Source organism: Alexandromys fortis, unplaced genomic scaffold, assembly GCF_014885135.2.
Source record: "Alexandromys fortis isolate MF-2015 unplaced genomic scaffold, M_Fortis_MF-2015_v1.1 scaffold_64, whole genome shotgun sequence".
NCBI lineage: Eukaryota > Metazoa > Chordata > Mammalia > Rodentia > Cricetidae > Alexandromys > Alexandromys fortis.
In genome coordinates, this window is record NW_026067976.1 from 3,002,267 (window position 1) to 3,026,561 (window position 24,295).

Here is a 24,295-nt window from a genome sequence, read left to right on the forward strand (position 1 = left end):
TTTTTCTGTTGGTTTATGGAACTTTGAACTGTTTTTGAATAATGACAATTGAAAGATCTTCACTGAACTGTAAAAAAGGAAAATTCTTAAGCCTAGGTTAATCTGAGAAAGTGGAGGCTGAGCCAGGGAGACCTGAGTTCAAGTTCAACTTGTGCTACCTGGATCTGACTTTTAAAACTCCCAAACCAGGGGACTGGAGAGACGGCTCAGAGGTTAAGAGCACTGGCTGCTCTTCCAGAGGTCCTGAGTTCAACTCCCCAGGAACCACATGGTAGCTTATTATAGATCGCATAATCATCTATAATAAGATCTGCATACATGTATACAGATCTCTGTATTCATAATAAATTATATATATAAAACAAACAAACTTCCAAACCAAACTTAGGATGGTTGGCAGAAGCAAGCAGGCAGGCAGGCTTGAAAGCTGGCTCCAGTAGCATCATGTTTCATGCTGACCCTGTGGAGCAAGGTGCTACACACTTCTAATACCAGGAGCTAATCTATGTTCATCTTTAATTGCTCACAATACCCCTTTTATAGACCTCCATATCTGTCCTTATTTTCATTTTCTCTTTCCTTCTTTCTCTGGTTAGGAACTTGGTGATGGTAATGCCATGCAAAGAATATTATTATCTGAGGTAATACTGTTTTACTCTAGGTAAGGATTTGATTCCCACTAATATAAACATTTTTCTTCGAATGATATATTTTAAATTTGCCCAGTTTATTGTATGTAATGCTGAATTGTAGTTAATGATATTCACATTTAAATTAAGAAGTACATTAACATCTCCACCTTGTTATTCGATTCAAAATATTTTAATTTTACTTATTACTAATGTGTTTATGAATGTGATGTGTGATCTTGGAGATCAAAGCTAGGTCATCAGATGTGAAACATGAAGGTCATTGTGCTCACAAATAAACACTATGGGTACTAGAAACGTCAAACACTCAGGTTTTGTCCCTTCAGAGAGAAATATAACCTGTTTCCATCCAGAAGGCTGGGAGTAGATGTATGTAGTCAACAGTCTGGTGACCTCTGTGCTATTTGTCAGGCCATACCAGATTCAGACCCTTAGAGTAAGCTTGTCAATCTATAGAACCCATCTTTATCGAATATGTCACATGTACTTTACAGAGTTTGAATATACTCATGTCTTAAGCTTTATTGTATACACAGGACTGAGTTATTTATCACCAGGAAAAATTTCAACAAATTATGTTTTGCTTATATATACATAAAAAAAACCCTACTTTGGGTTAGAGTCCCAAAGTCTGACTCAACACTGGCTACTTAGAACTCTGCTAGCTTTGGTGGTCACAGAGACACCTACACTTGGGGCTTCAAAAACATTAGTCGCCCAGGCTTTCCAGATACAAAATACAGTGTGGAGAAAATATAAACATGATAACTCTTTGTACAAGTGGCTTTCAATGCTTGCAGAACCCTTCTAAGTCCATCCCTTAGTATTTGATTCCAAAGAGACAAGCCCTATTGAACTAGGCAGGCTTGGGCAACAGCACTCTGAGTAGCAAGGCAGTATTGAGGAATAAGCAGCATCGTACTTAGTGTAGAAGCTGGCCAGTAGGCATAATACAACAGCAGACACCAAGGAAATTCCAGGAAAAGTCGGGGGAGTAACTACTCTCAACCTGTCTAAATCCAAGTTTTCACTGATCAGGGTCTCAGAAGGTATCCCTTTTAATTTATGAGGGAAGATGGTCAAGGTCCAGACAACAAGAATGCTGAAGGAGAGGATGCTAATAAAGCTACCTCCAACAGTCCTACTGAGATGAAGCCAAGATGCAACTTTATCACTTTAGTTTTGGGGGTTTACTTCACTCGTTGACAATTTCCACATTCATCCTGCCAACATCTGAAGTCCCTGGCAAGGGATGCTATCTATATTCACTCTCATGCCAGCACTATGGGATCCAACATTCTCTTTTGCCTTGAGTACACATGCGCACACAGACACAACTTAAAAAAAAAAAAAAAAAACACAAAGCAAAGTAACAATACTAAAAGCTGTAAAGAAAAATCATTAGTTAATAGCTACAGGCAGAAGCATCAGAATAACAAATTTGTCACCAGCACCCTAAAAGTCAGGAAAACAAGGAAAAATATATTCCAAACCTTGGAAGTAAATACTTGTCAACCAAGGGTTCTTTTCCATGCCCTAAACCAGCCAAACAAACAATAAAGCCAACAACAACATGGAGAAGTAACAACATTTCAAGATGGAGCTGGCTCAGTAGTTAAGAGCACTGGATGCTCTTCCAGAAGACCCAGGTTTGATTCCCAGCATCCATATGGTGGCTTGACAACCATAACTCCAGTTCCAGAGGATCCAATGCCCTCTTCCAGCATTGGAGGGCACCAGGCACACATGTATGCACAGACATATATACAACCAAAACATTCATATACATAAAAATTAATTAATTAAAAAAGAGAGTATCACAAGACAAACACAAGTCAAGGCAATTTATGACAATTAAGCCAGCACTGCAGAAAATTAAGGTAGTAAAGGAAGACAGTTTCACACACAAGAATACAGGATAGAACACACTCCATGAATGCAACACAACAGAAGAGAACAGGAAAGGAATCAATCAATCATGTCCAGCATAGCAAACATCCAACACTAACAGAAGTGGAAGAATGAACAACAAACATAACCATAAAGAGCAACAAGCCCTTCTCAAATATAACCTTGAGTGCAAATGTCCATAAGTCACCAATTAAAAGACACAGACTAACAGACTGAGTAAAAACCATGATCCAGAGCCAGTGAGATGCCTCAGTGGGAAAAAATGATAGCTGTACAGGTCTAAACAATCTGAGTCTGAATCCAGGAACCCACATAAAGAGATATTTGTAACCCTACTCCTAAGGCAGGAAGGGAGGTGAAGGTAGGAGGAATCGCCCAGAAGTCAGCTAGCCTGGAGTACTCAATTAAGCAACAGAAACTGCCTCAACAAGGTAGAAGGTAACAACAAACTCCTTCCTATAAGATGTCCTGTAGGCCGGGCGGTGGTGGCGCACGCCTTTAATCCGAGCACTCGGGAGGCAGAGGCAGGCAGATCTCTGTGAGTTCGAGACCAGCCTGGTCTACAGAGCTAGTTCCAGGACAGGCTCAAAAAAAAAAAAAAAAAAAGAAAGAAAGAAAGAAAGAAAGAAAGAAAGAAAGAAAGAAAGAAAGAAAGAAAGATGTCCTGTGACCTCGATATGTGCACCATGGCATACATGTACCCATACTCATACACATATAATATTAAAAAATAAAGAAAAGAGGGCCTTTGCCAGGCCAATGAGGATATTATGTCAGGAGTATGATCCAGTATCATGCCTGAAGATAATAGGAAAAGTAGAGAGGAAACACTTCTAAACTCGGGATTAAACAAACATCATCATCATCAACAACAAAACAGACTCTAAGGGAGCTAAGAGTGCAGCTCAGAGCACATGTTAATATCATGTGCATGAATGCCTGGGTTAAATTCACAACAATCAAAACAATATAAACAACACCAAAGCAAATAAAATATTAAGGCCATTGATTAGGTCCGCATACTTCTTAATTACTTACCAATTCAATTGATTACAAACTGATCAGCCCATTTCTTAAGTTTACAAGGCCAAGCGATCTACCACTGAGTCATACCCCAGCCTCTTAATTAGTGGTATTTCTATTACCTAGAATTTGTTCATCTCCCTTTACCAGACAGAGGCAACAAGATGTGTTAAAGACTTAATTTAGGTCACCAAGGCATAAGTTTGTGTAGCTATGTGCACATGTGTATATAAGAGTGTAGTAGATGCAGGATGTGGAAGCCAGAGGTCAACGTTCCATGTTTACTTCAATTACTCGCCATACCTGTATTCTCTCGCTCTCTCCCCCACTTCCTTTTCTTTTTTTTTTTTTTTTTTCCCCACAGTGTCACTCACTGACCCTGGAGCTCACTGATTTGGTGAGGTTCACTGGCCAGTGAGTTTCTGGGAACTACCTGTCCTTACCTCCCCAGTGCTGGGATTTCAGATGGGTGCTCAGCTTTTCCCTGGGTGCTAGGAATCATGTTTGCTCAGGAAGCACTTTCAAAACCAAGTCACATCTCCCCAGCCCAAACATTAGTATTGAATCATCTATAAGCAGAGTCTAATTTCAAGAATCTACTCCTGGTAACCATACGTTAAATAAAACAGAAAAGCAGCCCAAAGAAACAAGATGTGCTTGGACCCAGCTGTGAATGCTTTACCCTTGCCCAAAGAGCCATGGCTTCGGGGCACTTACCACCTGAGGGAGCTCACACAATACTAACCTGGCAGAGCCTCTTAGGTCTTTAAATTCTACATTGAGAAGAGGCAAGAAGTTGCTTTTACAGAATGGGCAGGTTGTATTCAAATTTGAATCATCTGCAGTCCATCCAGCCATTATTTCTTCATCATAAACCAGAGCTCCACAAGCTCTACACTGTGAGCAACTTGACATCAAAACCTAAAGGGAGAATAGAACACTGAGAGTCTCTATGGTGGAAATGAACCTGAATGGTCCACTCTACTGAAATAAAATGAAATTTTTATTCTATTGGTTTCAACTGGAGTTAGCAGCTTTTGTATATTAAGGACAAAGCTACCAGTTCATTGCCTCAAAGGTCTCAAGCACTCATATGAGTATCCACATGGGTCCCACTGAGTCCTGTTAAGTGCTCGCATGAGATAAGGATATGTCTAGTCACTTTACCACAGGTACAGTGAGTGCAGAATCTTTACCTCCATCGCACAGTTTTGATAGATGCTGGACATACTGGTATTCTGCGAAGAACCATGGTCTGATTTTTCAAAGTCTTGCCCTTTGATGTTTCTTGAAAATGGAATTTCACCTAAATAGAACACATAATGTAGAAGAATGTTCTTGATGCTTTGGAAATATATACTGAAGTATTAAGGAGGGCAGTACCATGAAATCTGGTATTTACAGACAGTTCACTATATAAATGTGTGTGTGAATATAAACATGGATAAAATTAATAAAAGTTGATTACATCTAGGTAGACAATATATAATTGCTTATTATATAATTCTCTCAACTTTTCCAAATGACAACTTAGATGATTAAAGGTGTATACCTATAAAGCCAGTACATGGAGAGGGGAATTATGGGTGCAAGCCTGCGCTATGTGATGAGGTTCTGTCTCAAAGAATCAGAAAAAAGAACAGTTGTTTTTAATTAAAAAGGTAAAAATTTTCCCTCTCTTGAAATTGCAATTGTATTCCTTAAAATCCTTCAATCACTGATTTACCCACAGAACTAGTTAAAGAAATACATATTTCCAAGACCCCATTTCATAAATTCAGTCATAAAGGCTTTAGCTAAAGGCGGAGGAGAGGGAAAGAGAGGGGGAGCTATTCCCTGACTGATTCGGTAGACAATACATGGTAACAGTACTTGAGATACATAAAATCAGAGCAGAATGGATATGTGGGGATCAAGGGTTACAGGCATTTAAATTAAAACTGAATTCGAGTGGTAAAACTGCTGCCCAGTATGCAGAGGCCCTGATTCAATCTTCAGCACCACAAATAAGCAAAAGCAAGCAAAAGACAAGACACGAAGGACACTTTTCCCCATACCTGTTGGACACTGAAGTTTCCCAACATCTCCACTGCTGCTACTACTGCCGAGGCTTGTGTTGCTCTGGGTAAGTTCACTGGGAACCAGCCCTGAGATACTTGTATTAGGCGATACATTCTCTCCCAGTATATGATCTTCTAGGCCGGCTGGGAAACTATAATCTTTATTAGTTTCTTCCTTCAAAAAGAATAAAAACCCACATACATAAATATCTTCTGCAATGGAAATATACTCACTTTTACTCCTTTTAGAATCAAACTTCACATCTTAAAGCAAATAACCTCTATTTTTTTTTTCCAAAACTTTAAAGTCATCTCACTGACGTTTAAAACTTACACAGTTTAAGATATTAAAAAAAAATGACCTACCCCAGATGGGGTGTCCAAAAACTGTCCCCTCACCAAGTGACATACTTCAAAAAAGACTGGGTTGGGGCTGGAGAGATGGCTCAGAGGTTAAGAGCACTGACTGCTCTTCCAGAGGTCCTGAGTTCAATTCCCAGCAACCACATGGTGGCTCACAACCATCTGTAATGATGTATGGTGCCCTCTTCTGGCCTGCAGGCATACAAGCAGACAGAATACTGTATACATAATAAATAAATAAATATTTTGTTTAAAAAAAAAAAGACTGAGTTGTACCCTAGGTGAACTAATTATTCACTTATGTCCTATAACCTAATGAGTAACTCTCCAGCGCTGTGACTCTACTAGAATCTACACTAACAGAGTCCGAGTCTAAATGACCATGTAAAAATCTTTTCTAAATAATTTCAGAGAACATTTCAGAAATAAAATGGTTCATTCTGTTCTTTCTCATAATGCTCAGCTAACACCTGCCCCCCCCCCCAAAAAACCACACACACCCCAAAGGATAAACCAAGGGCTAGCTCTATGTTCTAGGTTGGCACTCTACCAAGTCAACCAGGTTAACACCCTTTTAAAGTCATTTGGTATTGTGTGGACCGATCTTGTGAAGTTCTCCAAAACCAAAGGCTGAGAATGAAGCTAGATGCTTTAATGCTAGGCTTGCATGTACAAAGGCTCTGGTACCACACAGACAAAAAGGAGTTTGTTGTCCTAATCCTGTAGTTTTTATTCAGTTAGCACTTTTCCTAGATGCTTTCCCTCAATAGCCTTCTTTGTCCAGTTCCTTTCCTCGCTTCTTTCTTTGTTACTGCCTAAAGCTTTAGCAACCTGGAATTATCTTAAAGTACTCAAGTATCATACAATTCTGTGCACATGAAGGAGAAACTACAGCTTTTTTTTTCTATAAGTAGTTTTTTTTCTATTTCCATTTTTACAAAAAGAAAATCTAATGATTAAGTTTATCCACAACAATGTTTTAAGGACAATCATGCTGTACGATATCTATGGAATAAGCTACAGGGTGATTTCATGTATATTAAGGGGGTAACACATGTAAAAGCCATGTAAAGATGAAAGTGCCCGCTGAAAGTGGGGTGGTAAATACAAGCAAAAGTAACACTGAAGAGGCTGAGTCAGGAGGAGAATAAGTCTGGAGTCTGCCTGGCCTGCACAGTGATGCTCCCATCTCTAAAACCCAAAGAGAAACAAAGTAAAATGTTATGCAAATATAACAATGATGCTATTATAATTTCAAACACTATAAGTGCTTTCAAAAGTTTTAATTTAGACTTCTTTATGGAGTTATAAAGCGATTCTAATGTTATTTTTGTTAGTTTTTAAATTTTTAAAAATTTCATGTGCATGGGTATTTTGCTTCCATGTATGTCTGTACTACTTGTGTACAATAAATGTGGCGATCAGAAGATGGTATAAGATCCTCCGGAACTGAAGTTACAGACAGCTGTGAGCTACCATGTGGTACCAGGAATTGAATCCAGGTTCTCCGGAAGAGCAGCCAGTACTCTTCATCATTGAGCCACCTCTCCAACCTCCCATTTCCCCTTTTTAAGACAGGATCTCATGTAGTCCAGACTGGTCTTAAGTAACTACATATCCAAAGATGACCCTGCGCTCCTGATCTTCATGCCTCTATCTCCCAAGTGCTGAGATTATAGGTAAATTGTAGGGATAAGTCCAGCCCCTTAGGGGGCATGTTCGCCTCGGGCTAATGTTTACCTATAAATCTGGCGCCTGTGCTCCCAGCCGCCCCTTCTGCTTTCCTGGTCTCCGCTGAACGGTGGTTCTGTAAGTCTATTTCCCCATTAAAGCTGTATATATTTTTACAATCTGTCTGCATTCATTTACGCCGTTACAGTAAGTGCCAACATGTCTGGCAATTCTGACATTGTATTTTTACATCATTAATTGTCTTAAGTCACTTATAAAACAGAACATGTATAAAGTTTTAAGATATAAAAATACTGTTAGCAGAAATCTCTAGATTATACAAACACAAATTTGTACATTAAGTAAAGGCACTACAAGCATTCCTACATCAGACTATGCAGTAGTATATTCTTACCTCATCGTCTGAGTAGCTGTAGGCAGATGCAACAGCCACCCACATCTTACTGGCTACTGTTGCTGCTTGTTTCATACTAGATTTTAGGACATCTATCTTGGGCCCTGAGAGTATATTGTCCAACTTTAGACCTGATAAAGAATTTACTACAGAACCCAGAGAGCTATTTGGTGAAGAACGCACTAACGCTGATAAGGAAGTAGACCGGTCTTTGTGAGCACGGTAAGGAGTTGGTGGCTTGAAACGCCCAGTCAATGTCTTAGACCTGGACGCTGCAGGGGAGCTTTTCTCAGTGTCTGGACCGTCTTGGGCTGGTGGACCGCGGTCTAAAGGTAGACTCGATCTCCTTTCTAAACGGTGAGCAAATGAAGCAGGGGAGCCAGGCTCTTGGTTTCCCGCTCCATGCAATTCCATACTAGAAGATTTACTACCCAGAGGACTTTTTAGCTTCATGTAACTTTCAATTTCATCAGCCAAATTACGTGAAATTACTGGAGAAAACTTCTCTTCAGAATCAGAAGTTTTTTCTACACATTCCGTGGCTAAAAGAGACAAAGGATCTAGTCCAGTTTCAACACCTTTCCTCTCACTGGTTTTTCCAACAGCATATGAACTACTTCTCTTATTCACGGTATCTTTGGATCCCGCTTTCCTGTCTCTGGACTGGCTGCTATTACTCTCATTCTGCAGACTGTCACATATAACCTTTGCTGTAGTCTCTGCAGCAGTATCATCAACCACAGATTCCAGGAGTTCTTGGCTTTCCTCCAACATCTCCAGCACAGGAGATGCTTTGTGCTCAACATCCCAAGTGCCCTCCGACATGCGAGTCCTCGTATCAGTTGGATGACAATTAACATTGTCAAAGCTATGAGTTCTTGAGACATGAAGTGGAGAAGTCTTAGGACATGTCAGTGCTGCTGTGAGGATCTTGGCATCTGCTCCCATCATGACAGCCATTTCACTTGAATTCAGATCCAAACTGCTCTTCTTAAGCAGCATCCCTGCCCGACTTTCAGAACTAAAGCTACAGCTCCTCTCCGGGAAATGCTTCTGTCTTTTTTCTCCTCTATCACCGTTCTTCTTAAAGTTAGTAACCTCACCAAAGACGGCATCTTCAACTGGAGCTTGAGCAGAAAATAGCACATTTGATGTACTACCTAAAGGGGGCAGTAATATAGTAAGGTGAAATATCAGTATTTTCTAAAGTAACAAATAGAATGATTACTGTTCTGATTATGCCCAGAGTAAAGCTACAGAGAACCTGGAAAGTGTTAAGCAGCAGCATCTCCCGTGGGGTCTAGCAGTTAGGATGCCTGGTTTCATTAAGAAGCTATGAAAAGGTGTGCAGGAAAAGTACACCCCAAACCTATCCAAGCCTGACTCTCACAGGTAACCCTCCTCTATGTACAGACATATCTGTGAAAACATGCAGTCTATATATATACCTGCATTGCTCACCCTTATCAACAAACATACGCCTCTGCTTTTTAAAGAGTCAATTTAGGAAAAATATTCTGAGTTAAATAGCAGGCTCCAAAAGAAATAATCTCTTCTAATTTAACTTTCATATATCCAAGTCAGCAAATACTTGCCAGGAAGCTTGGGATATAGCTGAGTGGTAGAACATTTACTCAGCATAAAAAAAGGATTGGGCTTAATAACACGCATGTGCTCATGCACACACACAGGGGTAGGGGGATTTATTCTATACAAAACAAGTTTGTAATTATGGAGAAATCACATATTTGTTACAGCCAAAGCATTACTATATCAAAGTAAAAAGAACTGCTTTAAAGTTAAAAATCAGAAAATTCTAAGAAGGCTGGTAAAATCTTGAGTGAATTTTATATTTGATTCTTCAACAAATGTGAATGCCTACTAGTTATTAACTATATGAGGTGCTGAAAACAATGGCATACAAAAGAGACTGAGTCATTAGAGCAGATAAACAAAAACATGCCGGACGTCTGAAAAACCAACGATTGCTTTATGAAAGCAAATGGTCTTTTTTTTTGTGTGTGTGCCAGGTAGTGGTGATGCACACTTTACTCCCAGCACTTGAGAGGCAGAGGCAGGTGGATCTCTCTGAGTTCGAGGCCAGCCTGCTCTACAGAGCGAGTTCTGGACAGGCTCCAAAAAGCTACAGAGAAATCCTGTCTCGAAAAACCAAAAAACAAAAACAACAAAAGCTGGGCAGTGGTGGCACACGCCTTTAATCCCAGCACTCAGAAGCCTGAGGCAGGTGAATCTCTGTGAATTTGAGGCCAGCCTGGTCTACAAGAGCTAGTTCCAGGACAGGCTCCAAAGCCACAGAGAAACTCTGTCTCAAATAACCTCCCCCGCCCCAGAAAAAGCAAAAAAGTTATTAGGTTCATTTTGTGTCTTTGAGTGTTTCGCTTAAGTTTTACTCTTTCAAACTGGCTTTATTAACTATCAATTGTGAACTGTTTCTTTTTAAAAGTAATTTATACTAAATTGTTCTTTAAAAACTAAAAAAAATAAAATAAAATAACATGTTGATTAGTTAGCCACAAGCACTGAGAAAAGTTTCAAAAGGTTTTAGGGGAATTAAAGTAACCTGCTACACTAAAATTATACTGCTTTGACGCCTTTCTCAATACACGAGGAACAGGTCTTCACAATTACTCAGGCTCTCTAGTCTTACCTGTTGTGCCATGTTTGGTTGATATCCCTGGAAGGCCCACTTTTTTTCTTTAAGGGAAACTGATAAGGAATGGATTGGGGGAGTGGGGAGATGCAAAGGAAGGGAGAATGAGGATGGAGGGAAGGAAACTACAGTAGGGATGTCATGTGTAAGAATAAAAAATGTATTCAGGCTCTCATTGTAGTTCCACAGCTTATTAGCACAGTTTATTTTCATTTTAAAATGAAACTGATACAGTATCAAAAGTCCCATTACCACCTCTTCCTTTCTTTATGGAATAGATCTTATAAGAACAAGATACAGCATATCAAGTCAGGCATGGTAGTTGGTCCATGCTTGTAAATTACTGTGGCAAAGGATGAAAGCTAAAGGATCACTGCCAGTTCAACGCCAGCCTGGACTCTGTATCAAGACTCTGCCTCTGCCTCAATCTCTTCATTTACTTACCTGTTTGTTTATTTACTTATACCAAGACTCTGCCTCAATCCCATTCATTCATTCATTCATTCATTCATTCATTCGAGACAGGGTCTCTCTGTATAGTCCTAGCTATGTTGGAACTCACTATGTAGACCAAACTGGCCTCAAATTAAGAGCTCTGCCTGCCTCTGCCTCCCCAGTGCTGGAGTCTGTTCACATCACTGCCTCTGTTCTTGACAAGCACAGGAGACTTTATAGCAATCCCATTATCTATAATGAAAAAGAATGACCAAAAAGACCAGGCAATACAGCAAGAAAAGCACACTGAGTTAACAAACATACTTCATACCTATCCTTCAAAGTTAAAACAGGAGACAACTAAAACACACCAAGGCTCAATTCCCCTATATAACATTTTCATATAACTTACATATTTTCTCAGATCTACTTTAAATTATCACTCCATATTACTTTTGTGCATGTGTGCCACCATGCAAGGCTCTCAATTGTTCCTTTGAGTCACAGATTTTAACTTTAATTTTAGCCCACTTACAGAATTCAGGCTCAATAATGGCTTCCTAGTGTGCCCATTATAATAAACAAGCAAAATTAGTATCATTAAAGACACTGTAGCTGAGCATGGTGGAGAAACCCATCTTGACTGCAAGATGAGACTCTGTCTCCCAAGTGGTGGAGGTCACTTTCTACTTACCATTACTACTTGTCCTGATGTTGGTGTCAAATAACCCAGATGGAACTTTCACAATACTGCTGCCCCATGCAGGAGGCTCAGTAGGACTCTGAGGTTCTGGACTAGGCTGTGATTGTTTTGAGACAATGTCAGACACATCACACGCCTCTGGAAAAAAAAATTTTCAATGTTACCATGCCTACTCTGACAATAATTATCAGAAACCAGAGATTTTTATAAATGGATGTAGTCTCTCTTCAAGTAGGATGAATACATCACTATTCTTCACTGACTTACTCTATCTGGCTTATTTTATGCCATAAATACTAAGAGTACTGACCGACCATTTACTCAATAATAGGGACTTGAACATTTCTAAGTAAATAAAGTACGCCCTTGGCCTTGACTTCTCTTTCTTCCGTTGTCAAGTAGCTTATTTATAACTGTAGAGCACAAAATAACTGCTACAGCTGGGTGCAGTGGCACATGTCTTTAATCCCATCACTTGGGAGGCTGAGGCAGGTGGATCTCTGTGAGTTCAAGGCCAGCCTGGTCTATAAAGTGAGTTCTAGGAAAGCCAGGGCTGTTACACAGAGAAACTCTGTCTGGGGTGGGGAGGTAGCAGGGATGCGGAATTCAAAGGAACCCATGACCTGAGAACGCAAAGGGTTTGCCTTCTAAGACTGGGAAGGAATAACCCTCAGTTCCAGAGTTGGGAGGGAAAAGAACAGGAAGCGTCAGTTTTGATAGCTCAGAAGTTTGGTCTTACTGCTTGCTGGGCACAGTGACTGGCATATGCATGTTGTCTCAGCACTCTGAAGACAGAGGAAGGAGAAACAGCAGCTCAAGATCAAAATAGGACAAAATTTAGTCCTAGTTTTGCCAAAAATTACCCAACAGATGGCACTTTTTGCAAAATTAAGGATGATCTACAAACTTTCTGAAGTCTGCTAAAATCTAAACCTTAGAGATTATCAGAGTCTACTTTAGGAAGTAGGTCTTAAGTTCTTAATTACTGCTGAAATGATCAAGTATGATAAAACAATCTGAGCGTGCTTCTATACAAAGCTCACAAGCATCAGCACGTGCCTTCGATGTGCAGCTCTGTGGCAGCCAGTTCTTGTGGCACATGCTCTTCGGGTGCATGAGCCTCTGCATCTTCCTTTACTAGCTCATCCTTGGACCCATAGCCTTGGTCAGATTGACCACCTGTTTAAAAGATGTTTAAAAGACAGCTATAAACAGAAAATGGCACAGATCTATACAATTAAACTCAACAGAAAAAATAAATAAATAAAATAAAAATAACTCTCACAAGACACATTTCAAAAATAATGATAAACAATGCTGAGAAGAGCAGGACATACTGAAGACAGTTCCACAGTTGAAAGTACCAGACCTTCTCTTCCTCACCTAAAAATTAAAAGCAATTTGGGAGGAGGCAGAAATTTTTTTCGACAAAATAAATAAATAAATAAAAAGAAAGAAAAGAAATAACCAAAGGTTAAAAAAAAAATCCTGTGGCACTGATTTGGAATCAGAGACATTTGAAAACATCTGCATATGATGTTTGCAGTCCTGGGCTGGAAAGTCTAAAAGCAGTGCCATAATACCTGGTGCAGCAGCAAGCACATTGAGATCTGGACTTGGATTTCTAAAATCTAGTCTCCATTAAACACAACTTGGGGGTTGCTGGGGCAAGGGAGCGAAGAATAATTCCTGAGCTGAGCAAGGGAGGTACAAAAATGAGGCAGGGGGTTTGTTGCCCCAGAAAGAACTATAACACACACCTAATAGGCATAATAACCAAATCTAAAGGAACACTCACTGGGCCAACCCTGAGGTGACCTGAGAATGGGTAATACAGCAATCAATAAACCCAGGCTGATGATAAGAAAAAAAGAGAACAGACTGTCCTGAAAATATTAGAATGCCATCTTCTAAACACAGGACTAAAATCACCAAGTTGTAACTACCGTAGTAAAGACTGGTTCAGAGAACATCATCAATGGATGCTAATTTAAAAAAGTATAATTAAAAAAATAAGATATTACTACATGGTCTCATAGTTTACCCAGTCCCCTTAAAATAGCTTATGATCTAAATGAGGTAAGATATTTACACACTGAGAAACCAGACCACACGGATATCAAGGGACCAAAATTAATACTACTTATGAAGGGCAGATAGGCACAAAACCTCACATATGCAGCACACGAATGGATACTGAGAACCTAAGCTAACCAAAAGGAAATATAAAACACCAACTATAGAACATTCTACAAAACAAAATGGATCTTCCAACAAGGTTAACAAGTCACAACCAATAAATACTGATCATCCAAGTATGGTGATCACTTTTAATCCCAGCATTAGGGGGCAGAGACAGGTAGATCTCTATGAGTTCCAGGCTAGCCGGAACTACATGAGATTGTCAGAAAGAAACACCGAGAAACTGTGTCAGGTAAAAGGTGACTAAGGAGAAGGGACTGGGTACTGGAGTCCTGAATCACTGCTATTGAGAATCACTAACTTCAGAGCTGATAAAAGAGTTCAGCAGGTAATGGCTCATGCCCCAAGTCTGTCAACTACGGGACTCACATGGTGGAAGGAGAGAATCAACACACACAAGTTGTCCTCTAACCTCCACACTAGTGCGATGGCACACTGCCTATATCCACCCATCCCCACCCAACCCCAGACCAAACAAATAATATTTTTTTTGGTTGGTTTCCTTAGAAAGTCTGTTGTTGAAATATGGTGTCATGAATTGAACAGACTAGGAAAGAGTAAAACCAGGAGTCCTGAGAAGCTCAGTGCCTCTGTGTGGGCACAAAGTGGAACGATTCCACAAGATAATGCTTAAAGAAATGAGTGCAGGCAACAGGCTGCTGAAGACTACAAGTGTTATATGGCTCCACTAGAAACCCTAGGACACACGGCCACTGGCCATTTAGTATCTACTGTTTAGTCATTAGAAATTCAGCTAACGGGCTGAGAGAGACAGCTTGGCAGTAAAGAGCACTGTTGTTCTTTCACAAGACCCAGTTTTAATTCCCAGCACCCACATGGCCAGTGTCAGGAAATTTGATGCTCTCTTTTGGCCTCGGGGGGTGCAGGCATACATGTGATGCACAGACAAACATGCAGAAAACATCTACACATACAAAATAAAACAACAAAGCTAAAAATGTATGAAAAGGTTTTATAGTACCATCCTAACTACCGTAATTGCTAGAGAAAATACTAGGATATTGTTTTTGTTTCTGTTTTCAGTAAAAGATTAAGTTGCCTTTATAATTTTAAAAACCTGAGGAATTAGGAAAGATGAAGATGTATATCCTTTCATTAGTATTCCTCATAAACTGAATTTATAACAAAATTACATACTTAGCCTTCTTTATAAATAAAGCTAACTTTAAAATAACTTTATATATTCATATGAAAATATCATGAGAAACATTATTTTGTTCAAATAATATACACAATAAATGAAAATTTAATATAACAAAGTATCAGGAAAAATAAAAGATGAAACAAGATAGCTTTAAAACAAAAGTCACAGGGGGAGGTAGGCAAGAAGGAGGATCAGCAGTTGAGAGCACTTCCTGCTCTTGCTGAAGATCCAGCACCTAGACAGTAGCTCAGTAACTCCAGACTCTCTTCTGCCTCCTCAAGACACCAGGCACACACAGTGCGCACATAAAACACGCAGACAAACACCCATGTACATAAAATAAAACAAAATCTTTTAAAAAAAAAAGTCCTATAAAAGTTTCTTGTTAAGTTACAGCAGGGTTGAAAAGGTGAATTACTAACAGGACGGCAATGTCCAGACGCATGTTGTCTTCAGTGGTGCACATGCACTTCTGTAATTGTAGCAAGGCAGTTGCAGGCACAAAAGCTAAGTAGACTTGTGGAAAGAAGTAAGTGCCTCAAACAACTGAAAAATGGATTCTTTCAAACCCATGATACCATTTCATGTAACAATACTTAAACAAATCTTAAAATTATCATTACAGCAAAACATACTTTATTTCCAAATAAGATAACAAATGTTTGTAAACTGGTCAAAAATTATTACATGGAGATTTTTGAAAGCCTATATATGGCTACCCTTATCTAAAGAAAAGCCAAGAAACTGAAAACTGTCCCTTAAAATATAAACTTAAAAAATACAATCAAGTATCTTTCCCCCACCCTTGAATGTCAGCAAACTTTAACCTAATAAATGGGAAATTACCTGAAGTGGTTAACATTCAAGGGTAGAATTAAAGCACACGTGTATCCATAGCTTCAGTTCACAAAAGTCTGTTTGCCCCACACCTTGACAGCCCAGGACAAATGCAGCACCAAGAAACAGCACAGAATAAAAAGCAGAGCAACAAAGAGCAGAGAAAAGGAAACTTCAGTCATTGAGACAAGGTCATCAGAGGGAGCACAGGAACTAGACTGGACTCTTAAGGAGGCCTGGGATACCAGCAACCAGACAACACACACAGGAGGATCTGTAGCACACACACCGCCCAGGGGGCTCTCAATCTAGCCACTCTGACTTCAACAGAGGTTGTGCCTGTGGCTACACACATGTAAGCTGCTTCTACTTCTACAAACACAAGTCCTAAATGCACACATCCTTTTTCAAAATGACTTATTTTCTTCCCTTTTCAGGCACCCATAATTTCAAAATTATAAGTTAAAATTTCAACTTAATGAAAAAGATTTATAAATTTTGTCAGTAATGTTCACATTTACTAAGTTGTGTCCCTGTCAACTGTCTCAGACAATTTCATAAACTTAGGGTGAACAAATATGAGCATACCATGTTAGTGCAATGTACACTGCACCCCAAAGTCAGTTTGAAACTGCAGGAACTAAGTGCAGAAGGGTAAGCCTCTCAGCAATATATACTACTTTCAAAGCATTCCCTTTATGAAAATAGTTTTGGGTTTTGTTTTGGTTTTTTTTTTTTTGAAAAAGAAACATTTACACAGTAGTAAATGAAAGGTTAGTAAATACAGATTTTAGTACCTGTGCTAGAGTGATTGTCAATGGAATCAAGGCTGATTAAGTCTTTGACAAAGACTGTGTGCTCCCCACTGTTAGCATCGTTACAACTATCCACACTGCCATGGCTCACTGTGTCCCCATCACTTCCACCTGCAGCATTCTGGGGAGCTAAAGATAAGGACAATGTAGTTCAATAATTCATGTACTGGTACTGCTGAAACTACACACGAATGGCCCAAGTTAATTTATAATTACACAACACTTTGCAGATTTCTGTGACCAAAACATAAGGAAATCTATGTTTAGTTATAAATGAAAATATCAAACAGAATTGAGCTTTCTACTTCATAAAATTAAAACTTCATGTCTGTAAACCTATAGTTAAAAACATCTTTCCAATCACATGTGTTACCTGATACTGAAAAGACCTGTGATTTTTGCCCAGTCTTTTTAAGTGGCTGCCTAAATTGGGCCAAACCATGTACAACATTCCGTACTTTCGTCCATAAGAAAATACCACTGCGAGTACTGCTGGGCCATGGGCTCTCCAAAACTACCTAAAGGTAAAAGAAAAGTTAAAATTAAAAAACAAAAGTTATTTAGGGCCAGTAAGCTGCCACAGTGGGCACAAGCATACTCTGTACGTGCCTCATGCCTGATACCCCAGAACCCTAAGTCGGAGGAAAGAACCAAAAGTTGTCTTCTGACCACAACACAAATAAATAGTAAAAATTTAAAATAAATTAAAATTTTTAAAAAAAATTAAGTTTAAGAGAATGACTATGTGGAGAAAATGTTGCACCATGGGAGTATCAATTAGTAAACCCAGAAAGGAAAACAATATGAGAGTTCCTTAAAAGCTAAAAACTGGCCAAGTGGTGGTGGCGCATGCCTTTAATCCCAGCACTTGACAGGCAGAGGCAGGCGGATCTCCGTGAGTGTGAGGCCAGCCTGGTCTACAAGAGCTAGTTCCAGGACAGGCTCCAAACCTACACAGAGAAACCCTTTCTTGAAAAACACCAAACCAAACAACAACAACAACAAACCCCTTAAGCTACTGAGTATATATCCACAGGAAGTGAAATCAGTATTTCACATAGGCAGCCGTACTCCCAAGTTCACTGTAGCCAAGATATGGAACCAACCTAATGTCCAGGAATGGATAAAGAGAATGGGGCATATATATGCAATTAAACACTAAGCTTAAAAAAAAGAAAAAGAAAAAACCTAAATCTTTTCACAATAAACCAGAGAAACCCTGAGGACATTATGTTAGGTAAAACAGGATCTTGCCTTTCACACAGAATCAAAGAGGTGAACTCACAAGTAGTGATGCACACAGGGCAGGGGTTCCTGCCCTCTCTTAAGTAGGGAGGGGGAGGGAGAGAGCAGGAGGGGAATGGGAGGAGGGGAGGAAGTGTAAATTTTTCAATGGAAAAATAAAAATTAAAAAAAATAAATAAAATATAGTGCCCTGCCTAGCATTACTACAACTTACCTTATTATAATAGCCATAAGTAATAGCATTTGGTTTTATTCTAGCAGTTTTCATTTCGAATAAGACTCTCACTGCTAACACAGGATGAACCCAAAGTCCGCAAAGCTGCATCACCACTCGATAGCACACCTACCAAAAGGAACAGCAAAGCATTAGTCTTTAGCATTATTTGTTTACGTAGACTTACAGAGAATTTAAAGACACTATGTAACCAGGAGTGGTGGTTATGTGGGAGGAGTTCAGGACCATTCTCCCATAGGGACTTCTAGGATAGCCTGGGTTACAAAATACTCCTGTCTTAGAAAACAAATAAACAAATAAAATAAAATAACAAATCCTATTCAACCTAATAGATAATAATTAACAGTATTAACTATTTCAGGCACATCTCATCTTTTGGAGAAAATAAATCTATGAAAAAAATGATTACTATTCTCCATAGTGTAAAAAAAAATTCATTTCTAAAACCAAATATATGGTTAAAATATCCTTTGCCCCAATCAGTATCCTTTATGTTCTATGCTAAAGGAACAGGAGTTTCAGGATGGCTGTTTAGCAGGTGGGATTTGTAAACTAATGTCAAAAGACTGACAGAGGCATAGGAAAGGATTTCAGTAACAAATATTCTGAACAAACAATATGTATTAGCACCATGAAACAGAATGATAGTTTTATCATAACTGCTTCATGAAAATGATTGGGCATGTCTTTTTTTTTTTAATTTATTTATTATGCATACAATATTCTGTCTGTGTGTATGTCTGCAGGCCAGAAGAGGGCACCATACATCATTACAGATGGTTGTGAGCCACCATGTGGTTGCCGGGAATTGAACTCAGGACTTTTGGAAGAGCAGGCAGTGCTCTTATCCACTGAACCATCTCTCCAGCCCCTGGGCATGTCTTAAAATGACTAAGAGCTAATTTTTTCTTTGTTTTCTCACTTTTCAAGTCAGGGTTTCTCTGTGTAACAGTCCTGGCTGGCCTGGAACTCACAGAGATCCATCTGCTCTGCCTCCCAAGTGCTGGGATTAAAAGCGTGTGTCACCATGCCTGGCTGACTAAGAGCTAAATTAACTAACTTTCCTACCTTCCTTTATGTTTTTTATTTTTAAGATTGGATGTTGCTCCATAGTCCAGGATATGCCAGCCTGACAGCTGGGACAATCTCTTGCCTCAGCCTCGCAGGTGCTAGGATTATAATCGTGTATCACCATAACTGGTAGACTCAAATACTTAAAATTACAAAACAACATGTATCAGCATGGGCGAGGGATATATCACACTTGTCAAGCACAAGCAAGGCCCTCAATTCATCCACTACATTGCAAAAAAAGAAAAAGGGTAACAGCTTGTCTTGTACTTGCCTCATCTAGTGGATCCACGTCTGTCTTCCTCATCTTTATAAGCACATCGTATGCCTGCTGGAGCGCTCTGACCTTAGGGTGAGAAACTCTAACATAGGCAGGGAGACAGATAAACCACAAGCTGTAACAGTGACTGAAAAGACACTTGGCCCATTGCGGTGGATTCATATAACATCTCTTCGCCAACTTATGAGCTGTTTTTATCTCCTATAAAGAGAATAATATCACTGTATTCATCAAAACCCATTATATGAATGAAGAAGAAAAAAAGGGAAAATTTTAATGTAAACTTAGATTTTTTAACGTTTCATATTTATTTATTTTTAACATTCTATTTATTTATTTATTTATTTATTTGAGATTTCTGTCTCTTCCCCACCGCCACCTCCCATTTCCCTCCACCTCCCCCAATCAAGTCCCCCTCCCTCGTCAGCCCAAAGGACCCAGCAATACCACTCTTGGGAATATACCCAAGAAAGGCCTTATCATACAACAAAAGTATATGCTCTACTATGTTCATAGCAGCATTGTTTGTAAACTTAGATTTTAAAAATGAAACACTTTATAGTTTTAGTTCTGTACCATATGATTCCATGAACTTAAACTTGAGCTTCTTAAACTGAGGACATAACCCTAAATGGGAGTTGTATAAGTAAATCTGAGAGACATGAAAACTATGGCAATGGTAAACTATCTGGGTACACAATGACCAAAGAGTAATTCAAAATCAGATTATAAAGATTCCATGTCTCCATCATGTGTCTGCATCAGACATGCTATCACATCAAAAATGCCAACAGGTACTGTTTATTCAGTACAGTGTAATGTAAGGAATCTAGTATTTTTATAACACATGTAGTTCCTTGTTCTTATAAAAACACAATGGCCCAATTGCAGAAAGAAAAAAAAATTACTATTTCCCTATGACAATTCCTCAGTACGTAAACATCAAGCAAGGATTTTTTTTTTGACACATGTTCATATTTGTGTGCACATGTCTGTGAAGGTCAGAGGTCAACCTCTGGTATCACTTCTCATGTATTATCCACCCTGCTTTTTATTTTTTGGTACGTTTTCCCATTAACCTGGGCCTCTCTGATTAGACAAGGATGGCTGACCAGTAAGCTCCAGGGATTCTCTTGACTTTACCTCCCCAGTAATGACATTACAAGGGTGCACCACCCCATCTGGCTCTTTACGTGGGCTTTGAGGCCAGAACTCGGGTCCTCATGCTTGCAGACTGAGCGCTTCACCTACTGAGCTACATCCAATTTTACTTTTGGACTGTATTGCATCAGAATGTTTTACTTTTAAAAACTGTTGTATGGGCTGCTGATCTGAGTTTTATTTTAAAAACAAAAAGTCACTGCTTGACTTGGCTTAGGATTAAGACAGAATTTCCAGTAACTGGTCCTAAACATATCTTTGTTATTTTGTACTATATATTTATGTAAAGTGGCATTTTCAGCACTGAAGTATAAAATCAAAGTCCTGGTCAACCTTGAAAAACACTGAACATGCTGTGTATTCTGTCTAGATTTGATTCTGCATGTCAAAATGAACACGGACATTCGTCTCATTCGCATGCAAATTTGTTCTGGTTGCTAACATAAAGTAAAATTACATATATAATTATATTATTATTTTAAAAAAATTTATGCTGCCTGGAATCACATAAAAAATTCTCAGGTAAAAAGGGATCATAAGTGAAAAAAGTTTAAGAAACTTGAGTTTACAGTAACATTTTACACTATTCTACACTATCTGTTGGCAAGTGTATGATATCCATTTTAACTCCTTATCTTCCTGCTTCCAAATGCTGGGATTACAGGCATGCACCATGGTGTCTGGTTCTATACTCCTAACTTTTTAGTGCACACCATGCGTGCATGCGTGTGTGTGTGTGTGTGTGTGTGTGTGTGTGTGTGTGTGTGTGTAAAATGGGCATATGTATGTACACGGGCTATGCTCACATGCAGGGGTCAGAGAACAATGCTGTAGAACCATTCCTTCTTTCTGCCTTTGATGGCCTATGTAACAAGCTCAGGCCCTCAGGCTTGCACAGCAGGTACCTTCCATTTCTCAGGCCTCCTTGAGTCTGAAGCAGTATTTTTCTCATTCTTCTCACTACTAACAATTAAGATGTCCTAGAGTATTTCTTGTCGGATTTCCACTTAATTCTCCCTTCTGAGTTTATTGTCTACAGTGATTCTCTTAGGTTTAAAAATAACTGGTCCAAGGCTAGACACTGTGGTTTATACCTGTAGTCCCAATACTCAGGAGGCTGCAGCAGAAGAATTATCATAATTTCAACTTATTCTGAAGAACCTCAAAATATCAGTGTATAAAGGACATTATTTTAATACATCTCATCATAGCTTAATCCCTTATTTCTATATCAGATGCTGCAGTAAAGTAAGATATCTATCTAGGCTGTCCTGTGTTTAACTCCCCTTTATGTAGTATTTGCTGTACTGTACATAAAACACAAAGGAAATACAAATCAAAGCTACAGTGAAGTATCACTTCATATTCACCAGATAGCAGTAATTGTTAAAAGGCAGAAAATAAGAACTAAAAATGAAATGGTAATATCAGAATGGTATGGGAGAATTGTCTGTATTCTGTCAACCATGTTATAAATAAACGCTGATTGGCCAGGCAGGAAATATAGGTGGGAAAACCAGACAGGAAGTAGAAATGATGTAACAAGAACAGGAGAATTCTGGGAAGGAGGAAGCTGATTCCTGCCACTGCTGCCCAGACCATGGAAGCAGCAGGATGTGAGCTGCCCCACTGAAAAAAGGTACTGAGCCACATGGCTAAGATAGATCAGAAAAATGGGTTAATCAAGATGTGAGAGTTAGCCAGTGAGAGGCTAGAGCTAATGGGCCAATCAGCTTTATAACTTATAGAGAATCAGCTTTATAACTTATAGAGACCTATTTGTGATTTTTCTTTGGGGCTAAACAGTTGTGGGGTACCTGGTGGGAGGACAGAAACAACAAGCAGGCCCCCCCTCCATGTTACATCAGAACCCTTGCACAATGTTAATGAAAATGTAAAATAGTGTAGTCATTCTGGAAAACAACTTAGCATTTCCTTAAAAGATTCAACAGAGAATTATCATTTAATAAATATAGCAGCTCTACTATTAGATAGACTAGAAAGACAAGAAAACAAACATCAACTTGGTAACCACATACATATACTTACATCAACATTATTCACAGTAGCCAACAAAAAGAACTGTTGCATGCATATGAACAGAAAAACTACTATATGCATGCAATGGAATATTATTCAGTCAAAATGAAACACTAATGCATGTTGGAGGATGAAAAGATGATACTAAGTTAAAGAAGACAATCACAATGAAATACTGCATTATTCTACTTTATGAAATGCCTAGAATAAATAAATTGCACCTGTAGGGGCAGAAAACAGACTAATGATTACAGAGGGTTTTACGAGAAAGGTTGCAGTGGCTAATGGCTAAAGGATGTGAACTTTTCTTCTGGAGTTATGAGTTATTTGCATCTCTAAAATTAACTGATGTGGTGGCTGCACAACCTTGAGTCCCAGAGTGGAAGAGAAGCTACCTTTAAGTGGGTAAATTGTGAGGTATATGGATTATATCACAATAAAGGTGTGTGTGGGGAGACCTGGAACTCAGATATCTGTCTGTCTCTGCCTCCCAGAACTGGGATTAAAGGAAGGCATGTGCCACCACTGTCAGGCTGTTATATATCTTCTATTTTATTTCTTTTAATTTTTGAGACAGGGTCTCACTATGTAGTGCTGGCTGGCCTGGAACTCACTGTATAGATCGGGCTGACCTCAAACTCATAGTGACCCTCCAGTCTTTGCTTCCTGAGTACTGGGATTCAAAGTGTGTGCTACCATGTCCAGAAAAGTTATATTGTTTTCTTAAGTCAAGTTTGGTTCCCAAGACTACTCTTAAATATAAATGAGTGCTTTAAACTTCAGCTTTAATTTCAAGTAGAATACAAGAAATAGATTTTAACTCATGACAGCCACAGGGAGCCTTCCAAGGGCTGCTGAGGATTCTATACCACAAGCTGCATGTCACACACACGTTTTACATTTTCACTGAACAAGGAAAGGGTGGGTAGGGAGGATCTGACCTGTTTGGTTCTTTTAGCCATAAGAGCAGGACTGTTTGTGATGCTGCTCCCAGGAGGATGTCTACTGAAGCACAGTTTCAGCTCTTGTGGGCTGTCAAAAAGCTTACGATCCAATATTGGAAAGCATGTGTAACTAAAATAAAAATCAAAAGCAGAACTGCTGATTTAAAATCCACCAATTTCTTCAACCACTCAGTATTCGGGTAAGATTTTCTAAACCTCAAATATCCAATAAATATTCTTGAAAACTCCTTACAATTTGTTTCAAAATATGAGAAACGACAGCTAGAAGCTACAGAATGTTCTATATGGAACTCTAACTGCTCCCACCTGTTTGTTATTTTCAACCAGTTTCTGAAAAGAAATATCTCTGACTTCTTACTTAAAAAGAGAAATTCATA

General features: G+C 39.0%; 1 protein-coding gene across 3 annotated transcripts in view; it reads right to left on the reverse strand.

Moving 5' to 3' along the window:
* Positions 1-24,295, reverse strand: part of Dennd4c (DENN domain containing 4C) — a 97,304-nt gene that overhangs the window by 11,396 nt on the left and 61,613 nt on the right. For 2 of the 3 annotated variants that reach the window (XM_050157360.1, XM_050157362.1), the window contains 11 exons: positions 23,895-24,027; positions 19,747-19,953; positions 18,381-18,509; positions 17,295-17,439; positions 16,904-17,050; positions 12,962-13,081; positions 11,894-12,040; positions 8,094-9,253; positions 5,642-5,819; positions 4,781-4,890; positions 4,330-4,505 (listed from right to left, as the gene is read on the reverse strand). In XM_050157360.1, coding sequence (XP_050013317.1) covers positions 4,330-4,505; positions 4,781-4,890; positions 5,642-5,819; positions 8,094-9,253; positions 11,894-12,040; positions 12,962-13,081; positions 16,904-17,050; positions 17,295-17,439; positions 18,381-18,509; positions 19,747-19,953; positions 23,895-24,027 — 2,652 coding nt within the window. The remainder of the gene's footprint in view (positions 1-4,329; positions 4,506-4,780; positions 4,891-5,641; positions 5,820-8,093; positions 9,254-11,893; positions 12,041-12,961; positions 13,082-16,903; positions 17,051-17,294; positions 17,440-18,380; positions 18,510-19,746; positions 19,954-23,894; positions 24,028-24,295) is intronic. The other variant, XM_050157361.1, reaches the window with a different exon arrangement.